This window comes from Acanthochromis polyacanthus, chromosome 4, assembly GCF_021347895.1.
Source record: "Acanthochromis polyacanthus isolate Apoly-LR-REF ecotype Palm Island chromosome 4, KAUST_Apoly_ChrSc, whole genome shotgun sequence".
In the NCBI taxonomy this organism is placed as follows: Eukaryota; Metazoa; Chordata; class Actinopteri; family Pomacentridae; genus Acanthochromis; species Acanthochromis polyacanthus.
In genome coordinates, this window is record NC_067116.1 from 3578361 (window position 1) to 3592980 (window position 14620).

Sequence of the window (14620 nt, forward strand, 5' to 3'; positions counted from 1 at the left end):
GACAAAACTTTAATACCTCTTGTTGTTACCTACTCGGACGATCTGGTGAGGCTCAGCTCCAAGGTCAAGGCCCACTTCCATGAGGCTCAACAAAACAACCAGGCCCTGAGGGATTTCAGGGTCATTTTGGCCTATAGGAGGAATAAAAATCCGAGGAACATTTTAGTCCATTCCGGTTTGACTCAGGAAAAAACAAAGGGACAGGACTTGAGCAGGTTTTTTACAAAAATTGAATTTCTTAAAATTATTTTAACTGGGTCAGAGGCACCTATTTGGCAGGATATTTCCCTGGAGACCAATAATGTAAGTCTGTGGCATAAAATGTAAATGTTGTGCAAAAATCTATGTGTGGGAGACAAAGAACCCCTGACTGGCCAGATTAAGACAACATTTGTATCATGTTAGAAAAAAGGATAGAGAATCCCCTAACCTAACCCCCTGCCCTGACCTCTGACCTTAACACCTAACCTTTCCCTAACCTGAACCTTTCCCTTTTTCTTTTTTTTTTTCCTTTTGTCTGCAAGTCCGCTCAAAAATGACACCAACCACTCATGGTGCCACTGCTTAAGCTTCATGTGCAAATTTTTTTTTCTCTTCTTTGTGACTGTGACCATCACCGGCCCTCATGGCAAATTAACCTATCATGTTTATTTCAAGCTGTTTCCTACATTATGCCATTGAGGGCTGTGCACACCCAAGTGAAACATAAAACAAACACAGGACAGACAGAAAGGTGAGGCATAGACAGTGTTCTAAGAGAAAAGGTGCATTTTATTTGTTTGTACTCTTTAATTCACACCTTAAAACCATTTACAAATCTAAAACCCTTCACAAACACCTAATACGACAAAGTCCCAACTGGATCAATCATGAAGATGTCAGGAGGCCACAAGAAGGATAGATAGAGCAGAGTGAGATCCACAGACACTAACCCAGCAACCTCCACTGACTCAGCAACCGGAGGAACACACTCTATTGAGTTTTGGTAGGTGCCGGTGTGGTGGGTCTGGCATGCATGAAAACCTCCACCAAAAGGAGGGAGCTGTCCCCTCCAGCCCAAAGAGGTCCACACAGCCCCCCCGCAGGAGCCACCAAGCGGAGACCCAGCCCAGGAGCCCGGAGCGACCCCCCCCCCGACACAGCCAGAGCCCCAAGGCCCGCGCAGCAGGACGGGCCATAGCGGACCCCCACGGCGCCCCACCGGCCCACAGCCCCACCTCCCCCACGACCACCCGCCCCCCCATCCTCCCCCACAACCCGGCCCCCCCCGCCCCCCAGACCCCAAACCCCCGCCCCCCCCACTGTCCCACCCCCCGCCACCCACCCACGCCACCCCCCCTCCCCCACCATGCCGCCCACCCACAACCCACCCCCAACACCCCCCCGCCCCCCCACCAGGCCACCCCCCCACCCCTCGCCCAGCCACCCCACCCCATCCAACCACACCACCCACGCCACCCCTTCCACACCCAAATCCGGGAGGCCACCCGCTCACCGGAAAACAGCACCAAGGGACCGGGCAACGGCACCGAAAGGGCAGACGAGCCCAGCCCACCTCCGGCCGCCCAGAGAGACGCGACCCTGAGGGAGGGAGGGAGGGAGGGAGGGACGGAGGGAGGGAGAGCAAGGAGCACCAGGGGAGGCGCAACAACCCAGGCCCTCGGGCCCGGCAGGGAGAAGCCCCGGAGATCACGCCAGTAAAACTATTGTGAGTTGCCCTGTTACTGAGTTCACCAGTTCCCCAACTGGTGAATACTAGCCCTGCACCGTGAATGTGACCCACCCAAGTGTATATACAAGTATGTGTGGTGTCTTAGGATTGGGGGGTCGGTGAGGCAGAGCACAGGGTAACGAAACCCCCCCTCAGTCTCACCGCAAGCCCAAAATGTGAATGTGTATGTGGTGCATTAAAATTGGGGGAAGAAGTGTCAGGGTGGGGGCATAGACGGGGGGGCCACAGCACAACACTGCACTGGGGCCCATCCCGTCGAATGACGTCCCACCCCATAACCACCCACCCCCCAGGTAGTGTGGTGCATTAAAATTGGAGGGGAATTGTGGAGTAGGAATAGTACCTCTCCACCCCCCCCCCCCCAAGGGATATGTTGTGTGCCCTATGTGTATATTTACAAGTTGTATTGTGCGAAGCTTGTGAAGTGATTTAAGAGGAGCGATCAACGGGGCCCCACCCAGCCAGGCGGAGGGAGGTGTGCACGCGCCCAGTGCCCCCATACACCCCCCCACCCCAATCCCCAACCCCCACCCCCCCAGTCCCGGCGCCCCAGCGGGCAGACGGCGCAGGCCAGGCCAGAACGCCCCCGCGCACCGCACCCGGTCCCCCTCCCCCTACCCTCCTCCCCCTCAGCCCCCCAAGCCCCCCCACCCCATCCCACACCCGCCCTCCCATCCCACACCCATCCCCCGCCCCACCCCCCAGGGGGAGGACGGAAGGCAGGAGAAGGAGGGGGAGGAGGAGACGACAAGAAAGGAGAGGACAGGCAGCAGAGCGGGAAGACGAGGGGGAGGGAGGAGGGAGGAGGGAGGGGGCGAGGGAGAGGGGACAAGGAGGCGGAGGAAGACGGGAGGAGGGAGGCAAGGGGGGAAAAAAGCAAGGAGGAGGAGGGGTGAGGAGAGGGTACCACGGTGCACCCAGAGACCCACTAGGCCGGAACCGCAACCGCTAGCCGAAGAGCAACAGGCCATGCCGGAACAGCGCTGTCCCGAGCCCCCGGGCAACACCCCCGCACAGCACCCGCCGCGGGCACCGGGAGCCGGCCGAGACGCATTGCGACCCAGCAGAGACCCGGGGGGCAGCGCCCGATCCAGACGGCCGCCAGGCCACCGCAAGCGCCAAGGGAACCACGGGAGGCCAACGACACCACACAAAGCAGCCACCCCCATGAAGAGAACACGACAGGCGACCCAGCCCGACCGGGCGCCAGACCCAAACGACCGCCGGGCCGCCACCCACATTTTTAGTCACAGATGGCGACCCGGCGGGCGCCCAAACCAGGCACCCGACCGAGCCGAACCGCCCACCATGCCCCCCCACAGAAGCAGCCACCCCGCAGGACGCCACCAGCCCCCCACGACCCCCGGCCCCCGAGGCGACCCGGCGCCCGCCCAAACCGAGCGCCGCCCGGGGAACAAGGCCAACCACACCGAGCCACAGGGGACAGCACCTGGAAGATTAGCCAAGCATGCAGTAACACCAAGTTAGCCATTCATGCATATAGACAGAGGATCCTGGGGAGTTGTTGACTGTAAGTTGTCGTCGATACAGCCCGCTCGATCCTGCTGACAGCGACTGGGTTCCTAACTGAAGACAATCATTAGTTACACAATGCCAACATACATAAGCAGCAACATATATTGGGGTGATGTGGTGGTTCTCGCTAACAGGCAGAGTCAGGTTACCAGGTTTACGTTAAGGGAGTTAACATACGGTGACCATGTTTGTATAAAATTTAACAACTGATTTTTATTGGAAGCAGAGATTTTCTCCATTGAAATGTGATTTATTAGGAGGTTCAACCAGAGATTAATGTTCAGAGATTGCTTATTTTTCCAGTTAACAAGGATTGTTTTTTTGGCAATAGCGAGGGCTACAAGTAAGGATTGAGATTGTTTGCGTGGTAGGTCCGTTGTTGTTGAGTCGCCGAGTAAACACAGACTTGGAGATAAAGGAATCCTGCAGTTTAAGATAGCGGAAAGTTTTTCTGAGACGTTGGTCCAGAAATTTTTTTCGGGGGTGCACAGCCATAGAGCATGAAAATAAGTATCAGCAGTGTTCTGGGAGCACTGGAGACAGATGTCGGCGTCGGAGAATCCCATTTTGTTCATCATATATTGAGTAATATGTGTTCTGTGGAGGATTTTGTATTGGATGAGTTGTAAGTTTGTGTATTTTGTCACCTGAACCTTTCCCAACACTAATGACCTATCCCAACCCTAACTCTTTATCCTAACCCTAACCTTTCCTACCCTATTTTTCTTAGCCCGAATTCCTTTTTGTTTTTTGTTTTGTATTTATGTTTGTTTTATTTTTCATTTATTTTATCAGGCATAAAAACAATTGTTAGATTAAAAATAATTCACATGTATACATAACTTGTTTAAAAATATTTTTCTTACAACAATATAAATCCAAATCATGGTGACAGCATTGAAAACCATTAAAAACAATAATAATGTTCTGGGTGGGCTGGGAAAAAAGCACTTGCTTCATACCCATCCTATTTTGGTTATGATGATGAAATTGAGAATATAATGTTGTGTTGAAGTGTCTGACCAAAATAAATAAATTCATTCATTCATTCATTCATTCAAAACAGATTCAGAAATAAATGGAGGTTACATGGGGTCAAAAACCATTAATCCATTAAAACACATTATATACCATTAAAAACTATTTAAAAACCATGTAAAAACATTAAAAACTATTCAAAAATATTTTTAAAAAATCATTAAATAACATTCATACTGGCAAAATTTGCATAAAGGGGGTTAACTATATTCATTGTAACTGTTAGAACTGAAAATCCGTAAACTTCGTAGGCGGAGTGACCAAGCTCATAAATAGAGGAGCAGACAGTGCTGCTCACTCTCACTCATACAGCCGAAGGAGAAGCATCTCAGCATTGAGGCTCTGACTGCAGTCAAAGTTTTTTTGTCGTGTGTGCCTGGCCTGAAGAAGACCCAGTCCCTCCAGGATTTCGCGGGCATTTTTCGTGATTGTTGTGGGCAAAAATGCCTGAATTCGCGGCAGCTTTTCTCAAAAATTGCGATAAAAGTTGCGATGTGTTCAGCTTATTTGTTGTGATGAAATTGCAGGAGACAGTGACACTTGCTAAAAAGTTGCATTTTTTTCCAGCTTGTAGAACGTTTCAACACTGTAATTGACAATATTTATTCAGAAATTAATTATTTAACATTCCAACCCATTTCTACAAAAGCTGGCACACCATGGTGGGACATTAGCAGCAGCCAGATACTGGTTTAACATGAAGTGACCTAACTATGCAGGGGGCAACAGGAATTGATGGGACTCAGAGACACCCCCACAATTTAATCAGTTGTTCTTTGTGTCATTTCTGATACGTCCACAGTGGTAGATTTGTTGTAGGATCACAATCATGGATCGTCAGCAGGCCGCTGAGGTAACGTTCACTTGTTGCCATGGTTACCGTGCCGCTATCAGATGCCGTGCCGCTATGAATCCTTAACAAATCCAATAGTTTTACTTATTTAAACCGACAAATTGAAAAGAGTTGTTTTTACCTTGCTGACATGTTTCGACAGCTTCTGCTGTCTTCCTCAGAGCGTCATCTGACGTTTGGTGACGTGTCCTTTTTATCACGTGGTCGGCTTGACAGATCCGTAAGAATCTGTCAAAACCGACCACGCCTCCCGCCGTCCGGTGGTCTCCGGAGGATGGTATCCCAGGTATGTGAAAGGATGTAGGCCCCCTCAACCCGGTTCATAGTGTGGCCCGCCCGCTTCCTGATCTCGATGGCTTCCTTGATCCATCGTCTCTGTTTGTTAGTCTCCGATGTTATGATCCTCCCCCCGTCCCAGTCCATAACGTGGTTCTCTCTTCTGCGATGATGGCTGATTTTTTTATTTTCTTGTTCGGCTTTTTCTTTTTGTGCTCTTGTAAGACGTCCAATAGTTTCCTTTTGACATTCTGTTTGATGTTCCTTTCTTCTTGTTTTGAATGACCTGCCTGTTTCACCAATGTATGTTTTGTTGCATGATTTGCACGGTATTTCATAGATGATGTTACATTTATTGTCTTGTTCTATTCTGTCTTTTGGATGAACTAATAGCTGCTGGAGTTTTGTATATGGTTTTACTGCAGTGTTGATGTTATATTTTCTCATAATGCGTTGTATTGGTTACAATACAACGTTGTATTGGTAACAAACAGAGACGATGGATCAAGGAAGCCATCGAGATCAGGAAACGGGCGGGCCACACTATGAACCGGGTCGAGGGGGCCTATGTCCTTTCACATACCTGGGATACCATCCTCCGGAGACCACCGGACGGCGGGAGGCGTGGTCGGTTTTGACAGATTCTTACGGATCTGTCAAGCCGACCACGTGATAAAAAAGGACACGTCACCAAACGTCAGATGACGCTCTGAGGAAGACAGGAGAAGCTGTCGAAACATGTCAGCAAGGTAAAAACAACTCTTTTCGATTTGTCGGTTTAAATAAGTAAAACTATTGTATAGCATACAACGACAAAATGAACCTAATCCAACTTAACAAATCCGTGGATCCAAACTTTAAGCCGTATCACTGCTGAAGTCTAATCATTTGGTCCTTGTATCATTTCTGACTGACCCTGAAAACTTCATTTAAATCCCTGAGTCTGTTTTTGAGTGATGTTGGTAACAGAGGAAGGATTCACACACGCTGATCGTCACATAACTCTGCCGTGTTCTTTGGTGGAATAATTAATCTAATTTACCTTCATTCTTTCAGTGCTCTAACGGATCTGGATGAAACAGTTTCCATCATGGTGATTTATGTGGTCTGTTGTCTGATCATTTCAGCCGTTCTAATATGTTTAGTGTTTTTTTTAAAGTGTATCAATCGATGATTTTCTTTTTTTGTATTCCACCACAGTATTGCACGGGTGTAGAACAGTTTAGCTCCACTTTGGTGAAGAACATCAGTGAATTAATTGTTTATCACGGTCTTCAGCAGTAATTTTTGTTGGTAAATGAGAGACATTAGTATCTCATGTCTGCATCTTTAAACCATGAACAGGAAGTGAATTCGGTGACGTACGTGCATTAGGTTTGTGCTGGGAGCTGCTATGATTGGTGGAACTCACGGGAGGCGGGCCAAAATTGTGGGAAAGTTGCGGTGATTGGACAAAATTGCAAGGCCGCACAAAATTCGCAGAAATTGGTTGGTTTCGCATGAATTCACCTGATTGCAACATCGCGAATTCCTAGGTGGACTGACGTAACAACTTCTGAGGCTTTTTTGTTTCATTCTCTTGTTTTGGAGAGAATAGTTTTTAGTTCATTTTATTTTCTTTTTCTAAGAATTTAAAGATAAAAATATTTAATTTAATTTAAAAAAGTTTCATTTACTTCAAAAAGATTTCATTTGATTTAAATACATTTAATTTAATATAAAAATATAGCGTTTTATTTAAAAACATATAATATCTAGATAAAAAATATTAAAATAAGAATACAAAGGCGAAATCATAATTAAAAAAATTTAAAAAATGGTCACCGGAGGCTGGACACAGGTCCACTACGGCAAACGGGCCAGCCGCAACCGGTGGGACCGGGTGGAGAGACCACCCTGGGGGAAGGCCCGTTCACCTCCTGTTCCCGTAAGGGATGGTTTCAGTCCCCTCCCCCTTACTCTCAGAAGTTAAATGATGTTTGACTGTTTCCAAATCAAAGTCATTCATGATGTGATGCTGTATTTTTAGGGAAAACTAAAGTAGCTGTACATAAAACAGTTAAACCATTTTAAGTTACGAAAGTATGAACATTTCACGTATGTTGAGTAGTTGTTTATTCAGGATTTAATAGAGACAACATAACAGGTTAAAGGAACTTTATTCTATAAACTCATGTCAAAAAATATACAACAGCATAATTCAGTTAAACAGAAAACAACATGAGTCATCAGAAGAACACAACAGAATGATTATAAGTATTTTTATGTAAACTGACGAAAAAAATCGGAATCGCACATGATCACAATGGCTTTTAAACAATAAGGAAACTACAAAGACTGATAAAGAAAAAATACAAGTCAGAACATATTATAGTTGAACATAGTTGGACAAGGTTTGATTTTTTTATGTAGTTTGGGACGACAGTCTTGGTGAACATTATACGTTCTAAACATCAGTATGTTAGCATTATGATGATGTTGTGTGAATGAATGCTGATGTTAGCTTTTAGCTCAAAGATCTGTTGTTCCAAAGTACATCCTGACAAAGCTGCTGGAGACCCTGAAGTCTTGTAATTCAGTTTTACATTAACAGTGAATAAACCGACTCCCTTTAAAGTGAAAGGATTGTCATTGAACTCTGAAATTATTTCTACATTTAAAATCTTGTATCACTTTGTTTTGTCTCTACAGTTCACAAACTTAGAAACAAGCTGGGAAACAAAGTCCAACCTCTAGCATTTAAATAAAGAGAGATTTTTCTAAGGCAGAGCTGAAGACCAAACCAAAAGACGTGAAAATATTGAAGTTAATAATAACTCTCTGACCTCTGAAAATAGTTTAAACTTGTAAATAAAGTCAAACATCGAGTATTTAAAGAGATTGCTATTTTCCTAAGGAGGAGGTGAAGACCAAACCCGGAGATATTTAGATTTTTTTTGGTAAGGTTTAACATATCAAAAATGTAAAACACAATTATATTTTATCTGTGTATCTATCTGTTGTTGGTCAAAAATTATTGCTCCCTTATGGAAAAACTATTACCATTTACATCTTGGATGCATATCTCAGCCTTGTGCTTGTTGGATGTTTTTCCTTCAACACGCTAGTTTTTTCTGCTCTGTGTAGAAACAGCAGAGGTAACACCAGACTGTTAGAAAGATTAAACCAGACACCAGTCGCCATTATCACACAGCCAGCATCACTTTTCAACATGTACAGTACAGCCCAGACCAGATTCCAAGTAAACTTCACCACCAGTACTCCCAGTATGGTCATAATGGTGTAGAATGCCCTCTGCTTTGATTGGTCAACCCTCTCCCTGCCCCCGCCCTGTTCACCTGGACCTGGACGGATCAGAACATGGAGAACAGAAGCACTGCAGTAGGAGACAGTTGACAAATAAAATATCAAGATGCCTAAATCATAAAAGATAGACTTTGTCAGCATCAGTATACTTGTCTGTACAAAGCAAAGCAGCCAGGCATAGCCGATGGTGATGTTCCTGATTCTGATCCCTCTCTCTTTTCTCAGGCTCAGGTAGGTGATGGGATGAACCACAGCCAGGTAGCGCTCCACACAGGTCAGGACGTGGAATAACATCTGTCCATACCAGGTAAATACAAAAAGATAGAACCCCACTAATAATGTGATTAAATGATCAGTGTAGATACCACAACAGAAGAGAATACACCCAAAGACACCAATCATCTCAATGGTGACCATGTTGTAGGTGAAGCTGTCAGAGTGACTCATGGTTGTTGCTGAGGAAGTGGAGCGATTTTTCCTCCATTGTTGGAAACCATGGTAGATGATGAAGATGAATAGGGGGAGGAGGAGGATGTTGGTCAAGATGAACGTGGTGAAGATGAAGGAGCTTGTTCCAGAGATCAGACAATAGATGTATAAAGGAAGGTAAGAGCTAATGGAGGAAATGTTTGGATGAAGAAGGGAGTCCTTGTAGGATGAGAAGGAGTTTACAGACATCTGAAAGAGAAGAAGACATGACAATCAAATGGATTAAATCTTTGAATATCATCTTAGCATCTGTGAAAGAAAAGAGATCTCAATAATGTTGTCAAGACTAACTGATTGTTTTTATGTCTTAGTTTTAAAAAAGGAAAAATTCTCATGTTCTCATCCATGTGGCTTCAGCTACTTCACACATACTGATCAGATATTTAATTATAGGTAGAGAAGGTTAGTATGGTAAAAAATTAAAAGCCAACCAACCGTCTGAGTGTTTGTTTCTGATCTTCCTCCCTCTGTGTCTCTCGGTGGTCTGCAGACTGTCTGATCCAGATATCCTGTACTGGATGGATATTACAGCAACACTCCACCTCTGAGTTCAATTCAAATATGTTTAATTTGCATTAATAAAACACTGTGACAATGACAAACTGATTGTCAAACAATCACTTGATGAATGGAGAATTGCAGAAACACACTATGAACACACACACGGTGTCCAGGCAAAGTTTGTGTGTTTAAGCCTTAGAGCTGCTCTGGGGGTTCAGGCAATGGGTTCTGTAAAGCGTCTGGAGACAATTTCACTTATTGGCACCATATAAATAATACTGAATTGAAAAAAAAATTCAATTTAAGTCAGAGTCATCACTCACTGTTTGCTTTTAAGCATGTGTTATTTTAATCACACCTATTATTGCAGTGTATTGATGCATTGATTAAGACCTGGATACTGAGGTCCTACAGTCAAGTTCTACTGGTCCTGGATGAGTTCAAGGAGCACTGTCTGGTAGAACATCCAGTTTGACCTCAGCAGAGCAGAGCACGTGTAGAAGGGAGCATGTGGTTTTTGGAGAATGGAGCAATAATTGGCAGAGTTCAATGAGATGACCAACACCAGCAGCAGTCATGCATTCCCAAACCATGATACTGCCTCCACCATGCTGAACAGCAGATATTGTCCATGCGGGAGATGATGCTTCTCCTGGCCTTCTGTAGCCTCACGTTAGCAGGAGGTGATGAAGCTGGAAACTGGACTCATCTGACCACAGAACCTTTTTCCAGTTCCTGGCTGTCCAGTTCTTGGGGCTAACCTGTCTCTCATTGGTCAGGTTCTTCTAGACAGCCTTGTAAGACCCTCAGCCATGATCTAAAAGTCTGGTGGAACATTGGACACCAGTTTGATTTGACAACTGCTGCTGAAGCTCCTGTCATGTCTTCTGTGGTTTTGCTGAAGAAACCTTTGGATGCCCAGATCTTGGTTTGTTTTCCATCTGTTGGTTGGTCTGTATTTCTGCAGAGTGGATCCAACAGCTGAAGGACTTCATCTGCACTTCCTGGATATCTGGAGGCAGTTGGACCCTTCCTGACTGAGACCCTCCTATTGTTGTTTTCTTTTTCAACAGTAACATAAAAATCAAAAATATAAATGAACATAACATGGTAAAGACCTGTGCCATTTTTCATTACATGCATTTTTAATCACATTATTCTCCCCCATCCTAACCTAACCCAAGCTCTAATCACTTTTATTAAGCCATTTTCAACAAACTCTGACATTTTTGACAAGGTCCATCAAAACACTTTGCAGTGGATTGGCAGAAACATGATAATATCACAGGAACATTACGATGGTGTGCTGGAGGACCAGGACCCATTCCAGATACCAGCATTTGAAAAGGTGATGCTGTGGGCTATAAACAGATATAAAAGAAAGCAAACATCTTCATCTGTGGAGGCCGCCAGGAACATGTTGCTGAGACAACCATCACAGGACGTCACATCAAGGGGTTTTCAACCAAAGCTGGGGGACTTTCCACCCCTCTCCCAGCCCCTGCTTCCTGCTGTCCCTCTCCACCAGCCGAAGCCGACTCCAACGGCCATTCCTGCTCTGGTTCCTCCCTCTTCCTCTTCCACATGGGGGCCTCGACAGCATCGAAGGCCAAGAACATCTGGGCTGGAGGGGGCACGACAGGAGGGTTCTCCGTCATCATCACCTGAGAGAACCAGGGACAACAAGCACACCTCTGCGGCCCCTCCACATAACCACCAGGCACCAGTGACGGCTCCTCAACCCCAGGCAGGCCCTCCAGAGTGCTCTGGAGAAAACAGGTCTTGACGTGAAACATTTGTACTGCTCCAGCATTTGGATGTGACCAGTCTCCATGCTTTGGAGCGGCCCCAACAAGTGGGTTTATCTGTCAGACTGAGAACTGCATTACAAACTAAAAGTAACTTATTGCCTACAGTCGAGCCTGAACCTGTTCTACCTGCACCACGTACTCCATCTGAGGTTCGGCAGCCCAGAGAGCTGACTCCATCAGAGGACCAGGCCCAGACGACCACTGACCCCCTGCCGACTCCGAGTCCCCCTCTCCCGCCCCCAGCCAGACCGGCCAGATGGGCCTCCCAGATCACCTCCACAAGGGGAGACCTCAACTGCTGATCTCCCTCCATCGCCTCCTCCACCCCTGGTCACACCCATCTGCAAAAAACAATTAAAAATACAAGTCCAGACATATTTTTACAATAACTCTTCGGATCAGGACACTTCTCCACTTTTAAACACAAGTCACAACATAACACATCCAGAGGCTCCGCTGTCTCTCGAGGTCAGTTTCCATCTCTCCATGGAGGAGAGCGGTGTCGAGGCCACCATGCCATTGTATTCTAACATAGCACTACCAAATTGCAATAGCATAACTATGGTTCTCTCTCCCTGTCAGACTTGACAGGAGGCAAATCATTCACCAGATAGAAACTTTCAGCAGGAGGTCTCCTCGAGGTCATCCACCAGCACAGAAAATCCATATGTCCATGGTTCTGCTGGGAGAGGACCAAGCACAGTAATTAAATTTCGCCTCACCACTAATTTTATCGTGCTGCATAGGGTGATAATTTTATTCCAGGTCTTAGTAGGCCAGTGCACAATTAAAGGCAAGCCCTAACCCTAAACCCTAGCTCAGAGATGGGGATGGGTGACCCACGCCTGATGAAGGCCGAAAAGAGGCTGAAATGTAGCGCTATGGGCTCCAGTAAGGCCTATTATGGGATGGCTACACAAAAAGGGTAAAATATAGGGTTTTTCATTTTATTAAATATAAAAATATATTAAACAGAAAATAAAAAGAATATTATTCTTTTTGACTACAAAGCCTACAGGGCACTTTGATGAGGGCAAGTAGAGTCTGGGTGAGGTACTCCTCAGAGGGATGGCCCGTGCACTTCCGGCTCCTCAGGGAGCTTAGGGCTTCCTGGGGGGCCGGTGCCCTCTGTAATGCAGGGCATTCCCCTACACTTAACCCCCATTCCCTGACTAAGCCCTAACCCCAGGGACCCCCCCCCAACCCTAAAGATAAAAAAAAATGAATTCATGAAGGGTTAAAAATTGGAAAGTTAAAAATTTCACAAGCTTAAAAACAATTTGGTGGTAAAAAAAAAAGTTACAAACATTTCATTGATTGAAAACAATTCATTGGTTCAAAGGTGTTTAAAATTCTAAGAAACTAAAAACAGTCACATTGGGGAGATGGTTGTTGAAATTATTTAAATTAAAGCAAAAAACGGAGGCAGAAGTTAAATAAAAGATAGTCAAAGGAGGAGGAAGTCATTAAAATGATTGAAATCTAAAGCAAAAGAGCTAGGGGCGAGCACGGAATAAACCCAAGAAAGAAGCCAAAAAAATAAAGGGAAGTGCATTTGAGCCGGAAAGCGTTGCTAAAGACCAAAATGAAATTAAGGACTTCTAAAACCTAAAGATTGACAATTGGATAAATTAAACCAAAGTTCATGCTTAATTTGAAAATAAATTTAAAAACTATTAAACCAAAAGTTGGACAAATTGAAGAAACAAAATTTAAAAACCTAACAACCAATGCTAAATCAAAAGGGAAAACCAAATTCGAAATTATTGGGAACCTAAGACACAAAAATAATTTGAAAAACCAAAAGAAAAGGGGCAGAGACTAACGGGGTATATAAAGGACAAGAGGCACAGAGCTCATTTTGCCGGGGTAGTTCATAGGAGCAGGAACTCCAGACAGAGGGAGTGGGTGACCCAGCCTGATGAAGGCCTGAAACGAGGCCGAAAGCTAGCAAAGGACACCCATATAAGAAGGCCTATTAGGGATGGCACAGCAGAGGGTAAAATATAGAGTTTTTGTTTTTCTTAAAATATAAATAAATATTAAATAGAAAAAACAAGCAAACTATTACATATGTTACAAAGCCTAAGTGGTGGAGCGATGAGGGCAGGTGAGGCCGGGGTGAGGTACCTCTCAGGGGGATGGACAGTGCACCTCTGGCCCCTTGGGGAGCTGGGGACCCTGTAATGGGGTCCCTTAAAGCTTCCCAAGGGGCCCATTCCCTCTGTGATGGAGGGTTCCTGTTGGGTTTAAAACCTGTAAAACACAGACAGCACAAAGAAGAAGAGACAGTACTCAAGCTCTTGTATTTTACTTGCCGCAAGGGGAGAGAGACCGTCTGTACACACCGTAGCATCAGACACACAACTCCAAAGATCCTGTGTCTCCTCTGCGTCTTTTTATTTGTTTCAGACAGGAATGTAACACAGAGGGTGGTACCATGACTCAGCATGAGATGACAATGGAAAACCCTTCTTCACGAGCAGTAAGATATTAACACAAAGACCTTCAGAGGCAATCATGTGGTATTTGCGTCTGCTTGCCTTGTTATCTAGAAGGCCTAGTTCTGGTTGCCTCTCGGTATGTGCTGTGGCTACATGTCTCTGCCATAGAGTACAAAGCACACGTAGAATCATGGTTTAAAATACATACAGAGTCATGGTTCAAAAGGCACATTCGTTTCACAGTCAATCAATGATAATCTAAGCACAAGTATTCTGTTCAAAAAATACTAAGTATATTTCTTCTAACATAAGTACTATAAGTATTCTAAACATAATTCTTCTAACAGTTTCCCTAACCCCAACCCTAACCCTTAACCCTTTTTTGGGGGTCTGAAGCTTAGAGGGTCCCAACAAGGAGCACTGGTTGTGGACGAGGCATCCCTGAGGGAGAAGAGGCTTGAACCTTTCTTGTTTCGCGGGACGTGCCTCTGTTTTTGATTTTTAAACCTCTTTTATTTTCAAAAAGATTATGGATAAGAGCAAAACAGCCCCCTGTTGCCTGCGCACATTAAAACCTAACCCTGGCCCGCGCCAGGGGGCTAAAGCTCCTTAAAAGATATAGCCCTAATGACTC

The 14620-nt window shown here is 45.2% G+C and overlaps 1 protein-coding gene across 1 annotated transcript in view; it reads right to left on the reverse strand.

Moving 5' to 3' along the window:
- vtg3 (vitellogenin 3, phosvitinless) overlaps positions 1 to 11855 on the reverse strand; it is a 44610-nt gene extending 32755 nt beyond the window's left edge. The window contains exon 1 of the mRNA XM_051947457.1: positions 11682 to 11855. Within this exon, the coding sequence (XP_051803417.1) occupies positions 11682 to 11855 (174 nt within the window). The remainder of the gene's footprint in view (positions 1 to 11681) is intronic.
- Positions 11856 to 14620: the final 2765 nt, after the last annotated feature.